Genomic DNA, 14,223 nt, shown 5'->3' with positions numbered 1-14,223 from the left:
AAGGAAACCCAAGGAAACCAGTCTGAGTCATTCGTTAAGGGGAAATGGAGGAGTGTGGTGGCGATGCGTTTGGGGAATTCGCTGATTTGGTGGCGACATCAACGGGCGGCATCAGTGGCGGCGGCGGGCACACACAGTGCGTACTTCCTGGAAACCTATCTCTGCCAGGTTGAGGTACCACAATTATGAGCCGCCGTTAGGAGCCGGGCTTGCTAACTCTATGCCCCAGCCACCAGATGGCAATGAAGCATGCAACTGCCACCGTCGCTTATCGCGTTTGGAGCTTTGGCTTTCTCAAGAGAAATGCCAGTGGTTTTTGGGCTCGAGGATCGAGGATCGCCGGTGTGTTGTGGAGATCAAGTTGATTGAAGTGCCTTTCGAAACGGAATACAAACATGCGGAGTAGAACGTCGTAAGGCTCTGCCGTAGGAAGTGCAAACACACTGTGAAGGGATGCTACGAAAATATTGTCTTTGGTCTCCCAAAAGGGTCCTTCCATCGCCCGAAAACTGCAGAAATGAACAACGTGGCCGGCACTTCATTGGCCAGAAACACAGGCCAGAGCCAAAAACCAACACACTTGGTGCTCAACACGAGGATGCAGCTTGGATGTGGAGGACTGCAGCCAGAGGACGAGGATCGAGAATGGATGGCGGATGGCGGATGGATGGGCCCCCAGCCAAGATGTGCCAAGTCAGCGTGATCTGCGCAAAGTGACGAGTTTTTAATGAATTTGTTTAACTCAGGTCAGGCCCTGGCACCTAGTGCTAAGCCACAGACCCTGAGTCTGGCTATAAATCTGATTCTGACCCGAAACAGTGGCTACATTTGTATGATAAACATAACATTTATGGCTTACAAAATGGAAAATATCGTTATTTTGTCTAATAAGGAAAATAGTAGTAGGAATCCTTATATGCACATTTATTTAATTTCAGTCTTGTGTAGAAACTAACACCCCTGGAACCACTGTGCCCTGCCGTCTGCGGAGATGCTTGAACAGACCACATCCAAGTTGACGGCGCGACAGTCGAGGTCGCAGGCACAGTCCGTGGCAAGTGGCGATGATGGGGATGTGGATATGGATGTGACTGCGACTGTGACTGTGACTATGACTATGACTCTGGATGATGCGGTTGATGCCGAGCTCAAGTGCGGCTGGGACTAGGACCTGTGTGTGGATGGAGGCGCTGACGGCCCGTGACGATATCCCAGGGCGAGGTGCCAGGAGATACTGCAGATCTGCACATATTGCAGATACTGGGTGCAGTGAGTGAGTTCCTGCCTCTTGAGGTCGTCCAAGTCGTCATCGTCAGCGACGACGCCAGCGTCTGGGTCTAGGATGAGTGGTCTGGAATCTAGCAGTGCAAACAAAAGGCAGCTAACACTCGAGTTCCATCTAGTTTCCGATTGTCCAGTCCAATGGAGAACTGAGCGAACTGAGGCGGTGGTTTACCAGCCCGTGTCTCATGTCCTTCACAGTTCACTTTCGTTGACCACAAGGCGACGTCGAACGCTTGTTTTTTGCTTCATTTTTCCGCTGGCTGCTCTCTGTTTGCTCCTCTTGTGTTCAACAAAATGTTCCAAATTGTTGCGCACTGCAAACATCCGAGGAATTTGCGCTTAACAAACTTCGCCAAATGCTTTCCGTTTCAGTTTCTGCACTGGGCAAACAAGATATTTTATTTGATTTTTTAATGTGTAATAAAAGTATATATAACTTAAGCATTAGATTTACTACAAATATATGTATCTAAGCAAGAAATATGTACTTTTAATTTATAATATCAGCACATAATAATTTTGTAAGCACCTACTAAATTCAACCATATGTTTTCACTATATGCTCACCTCTGACCGATTCATTTTTCATTTCCAAACCGTAAACTCGACCTAAAATTATTTTGGCTTTCAGTGTGTTTCCCCGTTTCTTTGCTTTATTTTTTGGAGGTTCTTTGGCTGTTCGTTTCGCCTGAAATTTATACGCAGCCTGCAAATAATTAAAACGAGAGCTGTGCCGCCGCAAAGTGTCTCTTGCGTGCGCGCATGTGTGTGTTTCCCACAACGAATGACTTAGGCAACGAACTTGGCTGAGGCAGCCATCAGCAGGCAATCAGAGAAGACAGGGCACAGTTATATGGTCGGTTCATAATAGATCATTTTTCAAAGAGTTCAACTCTCTGTCAGGTATTTGTTTAATTCGATTAACCTCTGGGCTCGGCGCTGGCTACGAAATAACTATAACGCGACCACCAGCGGTTCGTTGGTTCCCACCATATTGGCAAAGAGTCAGTTGGAAATGAAATCTATAAAACAAAGCTCCAACGAGTTCCAATTTATCATCAAAACAGACATTAATTTTACACACATCCAATGAAAAGAGGTGAGCTGAGCTCAGCCACCCGGTTGTTTTCATGCCTCGAAACGAGCCACAAAAATTAATGTTAATTAATTTGACTTAAACTGACGATTTCAACAGACACATTACTGCGGGGCATTTGGCAAATAAAAAGCCACACAAAATAGCGACAAATCAAAATGGTGCCACAGTCGACTTTTAGCGTTGAAATTCCCAATTGATGGCGCTCAAGTGATAATGTTCGAACCGAACCGATTCCCAAAACAAAATCCACCTTAAAAGCTTTTTGTTTTTTTCAAAAAGACATCAAATTCGATTGGCGCATAATTAACTTGTGCATTGTGCGGTTCCGAATGGAAATTTCGTCCATTGGTTTTTATGTTTTGTTTGCTGGGGCAAATAACACCGCCGATTTCTGGTTCGATCAGTGCGCCAACACTGCAAATTCAATTAGGCCCGAACATGCTCTCACTTTATTAAATTAAACTGCAACCGAAAATCGTGAGCCCAATTCTGAGTCAAAACCAGGTTGTATCTTTTACCTGTTTGCTCACTCTCTCTCTCTCTTTCTCTCCTTCTCTCACTTACTCTCTCTCTCTCTCTCACGCAGACACTGAAGAATGCAGCGGGCTCAAGCTGTTGTTATCTTCGTTCTTCGAGGCCGTAGCATCGTCTTCCCGATTCTCCCGAGTCTTCGCAGCGAAGTCTTCTCAAATCGCGACTCTGTCCTCAGGCCCGAGTAGAAATTCTCTAAGCACGCTGTCAAGTTATGTCTACATTCCTTGATCATATTTTTTCCAACTGTTTTCATACCTCCTATTTGCGGCAGTAAGGGGTATATGGATTTCGAATACAAACAACCAGTTAATATCGATTTAAATATTTATTTAGCATATCAATACAGGGCGTTTCAGTGTCTCTTCAAATTTAGAATAGTCGTGCCCTCTAGATAGGCAATAATTATAATTTTCATGTCACTCTAAAAGCGTTTCGTATCAGTTTTATGGCACAGTGTTAGTACTAATGGGCTTTTAGCTGTAAAATATAAGTTTCTGGTCATAAGCGATGTAAAGATGATCTCTAAAAGTGTCAAGTTAATCAGCGGAAATGTTATTGATATGGGCAGCTTAAGTATAGATATTTAGGCAAGCTGATATCGCATTTCTCTCTATAGATTATATTTTAAATTATTTATGTAAAAGAATTGGAAAATTAGTGGATATCGTGGTGTCGATTCTTTAAATATCACATTCCTACTTCAGTTCTTCTCTTCTTTCTGGCTTCGTTCCTTTGGATGGTTCGCTCCTTGGGTATTTCGTTTGTCTCTGAAATATTCTCCCTTCGCCGCTTCACAGTCTCCTCCGAATAACGATGATAATCCTGAGGGGTCTGTCTTCCTCTCTATTTCTCACACGTTGGTCAAAAAATCCAAAACGTCTTCAGTCAGCAGAAAAGATTTATTTCCCTTTCTCTAAAATATTTAAATTGGTGACTGCTTAACTATTTGTATGCAAACCCATTAAAGCGAAGTAAGATAACATTTCACACTAGCGACAATCTAACATTTGATATATTTTGCCAATTTATCAATATGATAACAGCTATTGTTTAGAGTAACTCTCTGAATGTATCGAATAAAATCCATTGGAAATATTTTCATCACATTATTTATCACTCGCAAAATCCATATTTAGTTCCTATTTACATACATACAACTAAAGACGCCTTGACTTACTTTTAAGTGTTTGTTGATTTAGCTTACTTATCACGTTTATGCACGTTTTACGTTTTGTAGAACAGCCATGGAAATGTTGTTTTGATTTCAGGATCCTGCTTTTCCGGGCGGTTACCTTCCTTGTTAATGCTCGTGAGCGGTTTTCCCACTACGCTATCATAATCGTAACCCTTTCCTGGCTCCTCGTACTGCCACCTCTTTAAGGCAAATTCTAGTTTCTTAATGTGGCGCAGCAAATGTGCCGCTTTGAGCATTAAAATCAACAGAGGCAACCACAACTCGCACTCTAAAAAGCCTCCCACAGAATGCGCTCTGCCTCTCTCTCTCTCTGTACTCTTCCTCTCTCTCTGTTACTTCGCAGATTTCTCAAAAAGTGTTTTATTCGCTCAGGTAAATTGAGTGAAAATCCGGTGTGTAAGTATACATGAGTTTCTACATGGCCGTGTCAAATTAGGCGCACGTGTATTTTGATTGCTGATAGATCGCTTCAACTGAATGGATTTTAATAATTTCGCAATTTTGCAATCTGATTTCAATTGAAATTGCCCAATAAAGTGTTCAATTGCAAATACTCTGTGAAACAATACAGGCGTTCCAGACTTTAGTTCGTAAAATGCGCCGCAGATACTACAACTTTTGGGCTTCAGCTCTACTTATGGCCATTTCACTTGCCGGCGCGGAACCAAAGAAGGTATTATCATGTTTTAAAGAATAGTTTGTTATAATAGTAGTATTTTATTTAATTTTTCTATTTCTACAGCTCGTAGTGTTTGACACCATAGAATGTGCCATCAAAAGCAGTGCCTTCTCAAAGGTTGATTGTAAGCTGTATTCCCGAATGGAATTTAATGCCCTTTTAACCATTGGCGAAAAAGAATTTGCTGACAAAGTGTTGGGAGTTTGTGAAGTTCAAATCTATCCAAGAGGTCAGAAAAAGATAACGAGGATAAAAAACCTAAGAATAGACTTTTGCCAATTGAAGAAGCATACCGAAAAGCGCTCAGTACTGGGCATATACTACCAAGCACTGCGCCGAGCTGTTGTCGATTTTCCCAAAAAGTGTCCCTTTCAAAAGGTATGTGATTTTAAGCGATTTTAATGCCTTTTAATATTTAATTTTTTGTTTCTAGAACACCACATATGCCGTAAATCGGTTGCATTTGGGCTGGAAAGACGTGCCGCAATATCTACCCGAATCTAACTTTACTTTTAGGGGCAAGATTTATGCAAACGATGAGTTAGCACTCGAGGTCAAGCTGACTGGCGGATTTTTTGAAATTCGCAACGATTCCGTCTATAGGAAGCCCTTATTGGAAAGTGCATAAAAAGTGTGGGTCGTTGAAAACGTAACTGTCAAAATAATATTTTAATTAATGACACTACTTTTGTATACAATAATTATATTTAAAACCTATAATTTAATCTATAAACTTAATAATTTATGAGGTGTTGATTTTCAAGCATTCTCTGTAATTGACTTTTTTGAGACCCACCCAAGGTTAAGCTTAATAATTAAAGTCGTATAAAATAATTCACCTGGTTTTGGGCTTAAACATATTTTATTATTTTTTTTGTCAAAGAGAGAGAGAGACAGCGCGAAGAGAGAGTCCATGTAGACAGAGCGCAGTGGCTTCCAATCAACTCAAACTCAAAACCGGCAAGATTCAAAGGATCCGAGCTTAGCCACAAGAGAGAGAGAGAGAGAGAGAGAGAGAGTGCAACTAGTGAGAGCCGGATCGACTGGCCGCGTGTCTTTAACTAAGCCCGGCGAGAGCCGCTCGTCGGCCAGTCTGTCAGCGAATCTCGAAGCGAGCGGTACGCAGGCGCGCAGTCGCACATCCGTCAGCATAGCAAACGTCAGATACAACAACTTCAGTTCCGATTCAGATACAAATACAGTGCGACAATCTAAACACGCGTGTTTGCACCGCACCACACCACATCGCGCTGCCAAACGAAAACGAGACACCGCGAAGGAGTGCAAAGCATATGGACACAGCGAAATAAATAAAGCGGAGGCATAAAAATTCCTCACATCGTTCGGTGCGCAGCGACGAAGATCGAATGCGGACAAAAAGGCTGAAATACAGCGAGCCCAGCCAAATAAAAGCGATTCGCGGCCAAGTCGAAGGTGCTGCGAGTGGAGTGGAGTGGCCGCCAAGGTGCGAGACAAGAAATTAAATTGATAAAGCCTAAAAAGCGGAGCCTAGGACTTTGTCCAACAAACAAAACGAACAAACAAACAAACCAACCAACCAACACACACACAAACTTGTCGCGTTGTTTGCTCGGCGCGGGCAATTATCGGGCGAATATCGGGAATCTGGGAACTGGGAAATGGGAATTCGAGTGCGAAGCAACCCCACCAGAGTCCGAGTGTTAAAGTGTGTGCCAGTGTCTCCCAGTGTTGCCCAGTGTGTGTGCATATAGTGTGTAGTGTGTATCGCTTAGCTGGTGTGGCAAATAGCTCAGAGCCACGAAATTGCTTTTATCGGCGCACCGAATCGCAAGTCCAGAAATTAAAAACAAAAAGAGAAACTGTTGTTCGTTTTGGCCGAAGGGCGGCCAGCTAGCCATCTCGCAAAATATTAGCCCGCCGGGCTCACAACGCCAGCAAACGCAAACGCAAACAAACAAACAAACGGCCAGCGCAAAAATGTATAATAAAAAATTACAGCAAGTGATCGTGCAGAAAATAGATCGATAAACCCAAAGCCCCAAACCCCCAAAACCTCCAAACCCTCAAACTCCAAACGAACTCGAACCCGAAAAAAAAAATCTGACAAAACAAAAAAAAAAAAAGAAGCGAAAAAGCGACGCGGTCCAGCGGAGAGTATAAAAATAAATAAACGAGCGACGATCAGCGAGCGATCAAGGAGCTAAAGCAGGAGGAGCACGTTTCTGGGTTTTTGTTTCAATTTCAATTGTGGAAATCGTAGAGGAAAAATTCGTATCGAACCGGTCTCCGTCAAGTCGCCCCCCAAACGAGGAGCGGAGGACGAAGCCTCCACAACCGAGAACGAACCACCGATATTTATTAAACAAAGACAGAAATTAATTTCACGACTTTGTAAAAGGCACCACTGCAATCCAGCATACACCACCCATCACCCCCCTCGATTCCTACCGCCGCCGCCGCCGCCCCCCATGAGCGGCTTGAACTTTGAGCCTGAGGTCTGGGCTTCCACAGGGAACTAGGGATCGGGATCTTCGGCCCGCCGGCAAAATGTACGACATCAAGCGCCTGGAAGCGGGACAACAGAAACTACAACTACAGCAAGCACAGCAACCACCACTGGGCCTTGACCTGAGCGGCCAGCAACAGCAACTCACCTGCAGCGTGATCACAGCGCCCGAACATCGGGCTAATCCCAATCCCAACTCCAGCTTCAACTCCAGCTCCAGCTGCAATTCCCAATCCAATCCCAGCGAGGCCACCCACATGACTCTGTTGACGCTGCGCCGGCGCCGTTCGCTGCAGCGACGCGCCTGCCTCCTGAGCATCCTCGCCGCCTTCGTCTTTGGCATGGCACTGGGCGTGGTTGTGCCCATGTTCGGCCTGCCCCGCCATCAGGACTCCCCGCCAGATCTGTCCGAGGAGCAGATCCAGATGGTGGCCGTGGAGCCGCTGAGCAGCTACCGCGTGGAGTTCATCAAGGAGACGGACGAGCTGAGTGCCGAGCAGGTATTCCGCAACGCCTTTCATCTGGAGCAGGACAAGAATGCTCCGGACTCGATGGTGGTGAAGAAACTGGACACCAACGACGGCAGCATTAAGGAGTTCCACGTGCAGCGCACGGCCAGCGGCCGATATCGCAAGGGTCCGGAGCGGAGGCTGTCCAAGATGATGCCAGAGCGGGTGCAGCCACAGGAGACTCTTCGTTCTCCGGCAACCTCGCCCACGACGCCCACCAGCGAGCACCAGGCGGGTCTCATTGAGGAGGACGTCTATTGGGGTGCCACTGTGGAGCAGGCGCTGCCCAAGGGATTCGCCGCCAAGGATCAAGTCTCCTGGGAGCGCTTCGTGGGCGAGCAGGGTCGAGTTGTGCGCCTGGAGCAGGGATGCGGCAGGATGCAGAACCGCTTGGTGGTGTTTGCGGATGGAACACGGGCGTGTGCCCGCTACCGCCAGAATACGGATCAGATACAGGGCGAGATATTCAGCTACTATTTGGGCCAGCTCTTGAACATAAGCAATCTGGCCCCGAGTGCCGCCACCGTGGTGGACACCAGTACGCCCAATTGGGCCGCCGCCCTCGGCGACATTACACAGGCGCAGTGGAAGGAGCGCCGACCAGTGGTGCTGACCCGCTGGCTGTCCGATCTGGAGCCGGCTGGAATACCACAGCCCTTCCAGCCGCTGGAGCGGCATCTCAACAAGCACGACGTCTGGAACCTGACGCGGCACATGCAATCCGAAAGGCAAACGCAGTCACAGTCACAGTCGCCGTCGCAGTCGCAAGGATTACTCAAGCGGTTGGGGGCTGCCAGTTCGCCCGGCTCCGCTCATCAATCAAACGCGATTGAGGAGACAGGAACAGGAACCGAAACCGAAACGACCAGCAACGGAGCGCTGGTGCAGCGACTAATTGAATTGGCACAATGGTCCGATTTAATCGTCTTCGATTACCTGATCGCGAATCTCGATCGGGTGGTTAATAACCTGTACAACTTTCAATGGAACGCCGACATTATGGCCGCACCGGCGCACAACCTTGCCCGCCAGTCCGCCTCCCAGCTGCTCGTCTTCCTGGACAACGAAAGCGGCCTGCTGCACGGCTACCGGCTGCTGAAGAAGTACGAGGCATACCACAGCCTCCTGCTGGACAACCTCTGCGTCTTCCGGCGTCCCACCATCGATGCCCTGCGACGTTTGAGGGCGGCGGGTGCCGGGCGCCGGCTGCGTGACCTCTTCGAGCGGACGACCAGCGCCGGAGTGCGGGATGTGCTACCCTCCCTGCCGGACAAGTCCGTGAAAATCCTGGTGGAGCGCATCGATCGGGTGCTGGGTCAGGTGCAGAAGTGCCAGGGCAGCTAATGAAGCGATGGCATCAGCCCTTGCCCCCCAACACGACTGATAAGTGGGTGCATCTTCACCTGGATTGGGATTGCAGTAGTCAAGGGATCGGTGGCTTGGAAGGGGGTTATATCAACAAAGGGGTTCTAGAAAATTGTTAACTTATAAACAGAAAGCCAACAAATTGTAATCAATGGAAATCTTTGAAAATAAGCCAGCCACTGATCCAAGGAGATCCGAGTATTAGGGGTGATCCACTAAAATACCTAACTTGTAAATGCCAGACTCTATCCATGAGTATTAAGCTTACCTATCAGTAAATGTATCTGTATAAACTAAGCCTAGCTAGCGTGTAACAATGTGTGTGATATTTGTCTAAGGAACCAGACTAAGTAGTTTTCATTTTACCTTTACAACCAATAAACCACAAATATATACCGAACGAAATGCGCCAGTCGAATGTCACTTTGAAATATGGAAAAGCATCTAACAGATGCAGATGCAGATGCAGATGCGGATACACGAGTATCTGGCTATCTGAGCACGCCTGCGCCTGTGAGAACTTACATAGTCATGACAATAAATTGTCATTGATCTTTTTTTGCAGGTGAGATGGAGTCGCAGATGGAGATGGAACTTGCCACATAATGCAGGCTCCACTTCCAGATGCACACACAAACACATACACATACATATGTATATGACCAGCGAATGGAGTTGGGGACTGAATCTTGTGCTGCTTTTCATAATATCTTCATAAGCATTTGAGAGCCGCCTCTCTCTCACTTCGCTGGCTCTTGGTTCTCCCGATCCCAAGATTCTCGAGTGCAGAAAGATGAAGCCCCGCCAGAGCCAGTTCCAGATACTTTCCACACAAACACTCTCACACACACACACACACACGGACGAGGGCACACACTGGCGATCGGGGCCTGAGATACACGCTCTTGTGGATGCAACGTCTCCATCGAACCCGAACCCCCCTGCCTGCCCACCTGGCCGCCCCTGTCTGAGTTTAAGATTTAAGATCGCTGCTCATTAAGTGCGTCCGCGTGTCTCAGCGACAAGATGCTGGGAATCTCTTGCCTCCCTGTCGCACGTTTTGCATCTGATTTCGCTGCGTATATTTTATTGGACACCAGAGTAGTTCACGTAAATAAAAATGAAATGAACCAAGTGCAACTCCGGCAAGGAGGTGCTCTTGGCCATGGCAATGGCAATGGCAATGGTGATGGTGATGGTGATGGTGATGGCAATGGCGATGGCCACTCGGCGGATAGTTATCCCCGTGTGCTAACTACCAAAAAATGTGGCTCAGCCGAGAGTTAATCAACTCACGCTTCAGCTGAGCGCAGATATTTTTGATAACCCGTTTCGGACGCGCCAGATAAAGTATCTCCAGCAGAGTGAAAGAGCGCAGCGTTCGGCTAGTTTAATAAATATATCAAATAACCTAAAGACGTGTTAGGGAACTTGTGACTTTAACACGTTCTCCACTTCAGGCCCGGCCACAAAACCCATTTTCGAATATCGTCTTACCTTTTCGGTTCGCTCCGGGCCGTACAATGTAGCTGCCAGGCTCTTTGGGGGACTCGAACAACTCGGGCAAGTGGGGATCTCGCCATCGCTGCACCAGAATGAAACCATAATAAAACCATATAATTGAGATGGTCGGAGGAACGTAGGAGCCGGCATAGAGCAACCTGAGACAAGGCAAGGTCTCCAAGTTCTGTGCGCCCACCAAGCGCGTCTTTGTTTACATTTTACAGTTTACGCCGTTTATGGCCCAAAAAAAACTGCAAACGCCAAACAAGTGTGCCAACATCTACGACATCTTAGCTTTATGAACTTATCAATGCTGGCGAATGAAACGAAAACGCTTTACGATCAGAACATAGAGCACTCTAGAGCATCGTAAATCGTAATGCCACTAATGCTAATCCCTCACTTCGAATTGCCTTTCGTGGTGGAATTCTCTGAACCATCCTACGTTCTGATCGACATATAAGTTATATGACCATTGAAATCTCCTTAGGCCAGTTTAAACATTGAATAGAATAAACTTCATTAATCTAGACCCACGCTTACAGATCCTAAAAGTTTATAATAGAATAGAATATAAAGATTTCGTTGCATGAATCAGATTATCATTATATATGGTGTGGAAACACAGATTGCAATGGGGGCACACACATAGTTTGCATATTAGATATTCCGAAATTACTTGTACCCACACTCCTGCGAACTAATTTCCAACTATAAAAATTTCAAGTTCAGGCCCATATATTTTCAGCCGTATGTAGACTCGGGCCTGGCCAATACATCCTGGCTAGTTGAGCGGCGATCAAGTCGTTCCCTCAGTTTTCCTCCACTGCCGTCGCCTGGACGGGCAGGGCAAACAAATCTGCCAGTTCCTCCTTGTTGTTGTTGTTATTGTTGTTGTTCCTGTTGTCGTTGTCCGCCGGTTGTTGGTTGTTGACTGTTGGTTGTTGGCGTGGTCGCTGTGTGCACAATAATTTGCATATTTGTATGCTCACAAGCACTGGCGGTCGTACTCCATACTCCATACTATATGGCATACTATACCATAGTGTAGTATGTATAGTATAGTATAGTGTGGTATGGTATGGTATATGAGAACGGAGCTCGGCCGCGTTGTTGCATGCAATATTTTCTCGTGTTGTGTGTTTACTCTTTTCGCTTTTATTTAATGTCCGCAGTGCCTCTCAGCAACTTGTAGCAGTTGCTGGTGCGTTTACAGCGAAAATTCTAAACAAATTGCTTCCGCACCTGCAGCTACGTATGGAATATACATACATATATAAAAAATCAATGCAACAGCGACCTGGAATCATATAAAGGTACTCGGCCAGCCAGAACAGAACAGTCAGCTCCTTTGTGGCAAGCATAATGGTAGACATTGATCCAGCGAGTTGCAACACCTTACTGCGACCATCAAAATAAAACATTTCCCACTCGTAAAAAGAAAGCCCTCAGACGGCAAATCGAATCGAACTGAATCATATCATATCATAATCCTGACAATAGCAATGACCAGCAGGGCCGCGAAGAAAGGGAGAGTTCTGAGTCGAATCGCTTTTCTTCTTTTTTTTTTTTGGTTAAGTGCAACCCTTGGGGGCATGGGGAAAATTATATGGAAAAAGGTTTCGAGCTGAAATTTATGGTCGGCACTTTTGGGATCTGATGAAAAACCTTCTTTCATTTTACACCTGAAAAATACCAAGAGCTGGGGATCGGCCTAGCGATGCTTAACTGCCTTTTCTTGGGAGTCTCCTCTTGTTAACATTGGCTCGGAAAGACGAAAGAGATGAAAGGTCGATAGTCTGATACTCTGATAGGCAAACTAGGAAGAGTCCGCGGTAAGTCCGATAAGAAGCAAACGAACACTTCCAGCTAAAACACAACTTTTGATTTTAGTCACTCGCTGGCGGCGCTGGTATTTTGAAACCATTAAACGATTTTGCTGATTAATTTAACAAAACTGGTCAATGATTCCATCGTTTTGACATTGACGAAGTGCCGAAATTTGTCTAGGTTTGTTCTGATCCATCTGACATGGCATTGGGGCCTCTTGGTGGCCCTATCTATCTGCATCTTTGGTAACCTGTTTGCGTTTGTCTTCAATCTGAAAAACTGAAAACTGAAAACTCAAATCTGGAGTCTGGAGTTTGGAATCTGGAATCTTTTTGTTGTGCTGCTCTCTCGCTCCTTCAGCCGAATCAGGTGAAGTGAGTTGATTGATTGCGCTAATTTATAACGACAATGGGTCAGATCGCACATGGGACCTTTGAGCTTCATCCCAGCAGAGGTGTATACACCGAAAAAACGAGAAACCCAAAGACAGACGGGCCACGGCTGTTGGAATCCATTAAACATAGCCAGGGCCCAGCTTCTGCCTGACTGCCTGCCTGCCTGCCTACCAGAGTGCCAGCCTGCCTACCTTGATGATGATGATGCGAGCAGCCCGCTGATGAATGAATCTTTTCAATTTGAAAATTTTCAAACAAATTTGTCAAAAACGCACAAGAAAGAGAGACAAAAGGAGGAGGGCCGGAGAGGTGGAGCGGTTATGCAAACTAATGAAATTTCAAGTTTGTTGCCTAAGTCTTTTGTTCTTCGCCTGGGCTATGCGTGCATTTTCTCTGCATTTTCCTAGTTAATTGCTCGTGATTGAATTATAAATGCATGCAACACAGCCAACTCCACTGACCATCTAACCATCTAACCGAATCCGACATGCCTGGCCCCCAAAATCTGAGGCAATCTCTGGACACCATGCAACATTTCATAGAAACCATTCGAATATCATAAATTATAAAGCCTACGAGCCGAACTAGTCTAAGAAGGAAAGCGGTTCTCAAAACTCCAAAAAGAGAAAAAAAAACAAAAAAAACTAAAAATAATAATGGAAACTCAAAACGCGCTGCGGCCCGTAGAGAAGCGGAGACAAGCTTTAACACCTCGGTCCAAGTCAAGCATTTGTTGTTAAACAAAGACGAAGAGGGTCAACTACGGACGCAGACGAGTTTAAGGCAGTCCCAACGGGCGGTGGAGACCAGCAAAGGGAGGAGAAACAAATTAACAGACACCTGAAAATGGGCTCGAGACACCATCACAACGGAACGTTTAAGATATGCGGGCTCTCATCTTCGCTCATCTGCTGGCCTGCGACCTGGTCTGTTTTGGAAAACCATTTCTCGAATAATTAAAACCCAAAGCCATCAAATGAAGACAAAGAGTCGATTAGTAATCTGTGCAAATGCATATGACGGCGCAGAGGCGTGGCCAGATCCATAAAACCGTATTCCCAACCAGTAAATACTTAGATGCAAGCCATGTTTAGTAATGGGGAATACTTCGATCCAAACAAAACTCAATCGAAGAAGTGGCTGCCGTGGACCCCCCGCCAATTGTAAACGTTTCTCGCTCTTTCAATTACAATCAGCGATCATGGATCTGTTTAATTAGTTGTTTGGGTCGCACCCCAATCCATGTAATTGACTGCCGCCGACTGGCTGACCTTCGGAACTACAAGCAATTGCCATCGCTCGATCTGCATAATGAAAATTTATAGATCGTATATGATAGATT

General features: G+C 45.9%; 2 protein-coding genes across 2 annotated transcripts; both read left to right on the top strand.

The window, feature by feature from the left end:
* Positions 1 to 4,063: 4,063 nt before the first annotated feature.
* LOC120321057 lies at positions 4,064 to 5,419 on the top strand. The gene is made up of 3 exons (XM_039372344.1): positions 4,064 to 4,785; positions 4,855 to 5,169; positions 5,225 to 5,419. The coding sequence occupies exons 1-3, from the start codon at positions 4,708 to 4,710 to the stop codon at positions 5,417 to 5,419; spliced, it is 588 nt and encodes a 195-aa protein (XP_039228278.1). The 5' UTR covers positions 4,064 to 4,707.
* A 450-nt stretch (positions 5,420 to 5,869) lies between these two features.
* On the top strand, positions 5,870 to 9,558 carry LOC6531120 (extracellular serine/threonine protein kinase four-jointed). The gene has a single exon (XM_002091918.4). The coding sequence runs from the start codon at positions 7,321 to 7,323 to the stop codon at positions 9,130 to 9,132; it is 1,812 nt and encodes a 603-aa protein (XP_002091954.1). The 5' UTR covers positions 5,870 to 7,320; the 3' UTR covers positions 9,133 to 9,558.
* Positions 9,559 to 14,223: the final 4,665 nt, after the last annotated feature.

This window comes from Drosophila yakuba, chromosome 2R (genome assembly GCF_016746365.2).
Source record: "Drosophila yakuba strain Tai18E2 chromosome 2R, Prin_Dyak_Tai18E2_2.1, whole genome shotgun sequence".
In the NCBI taxonomy this organism is placed as follows: Eukaryota; Metazoa; Arthropoda; class Insecta; order Diptera; family Drosophilidae; genus Drosophila; species Drosophila yakuba.
Note: the sequence above shows the minus strand (reverse complement) of the source record. Positions and strands in the feature narration are given on the sequence as shown.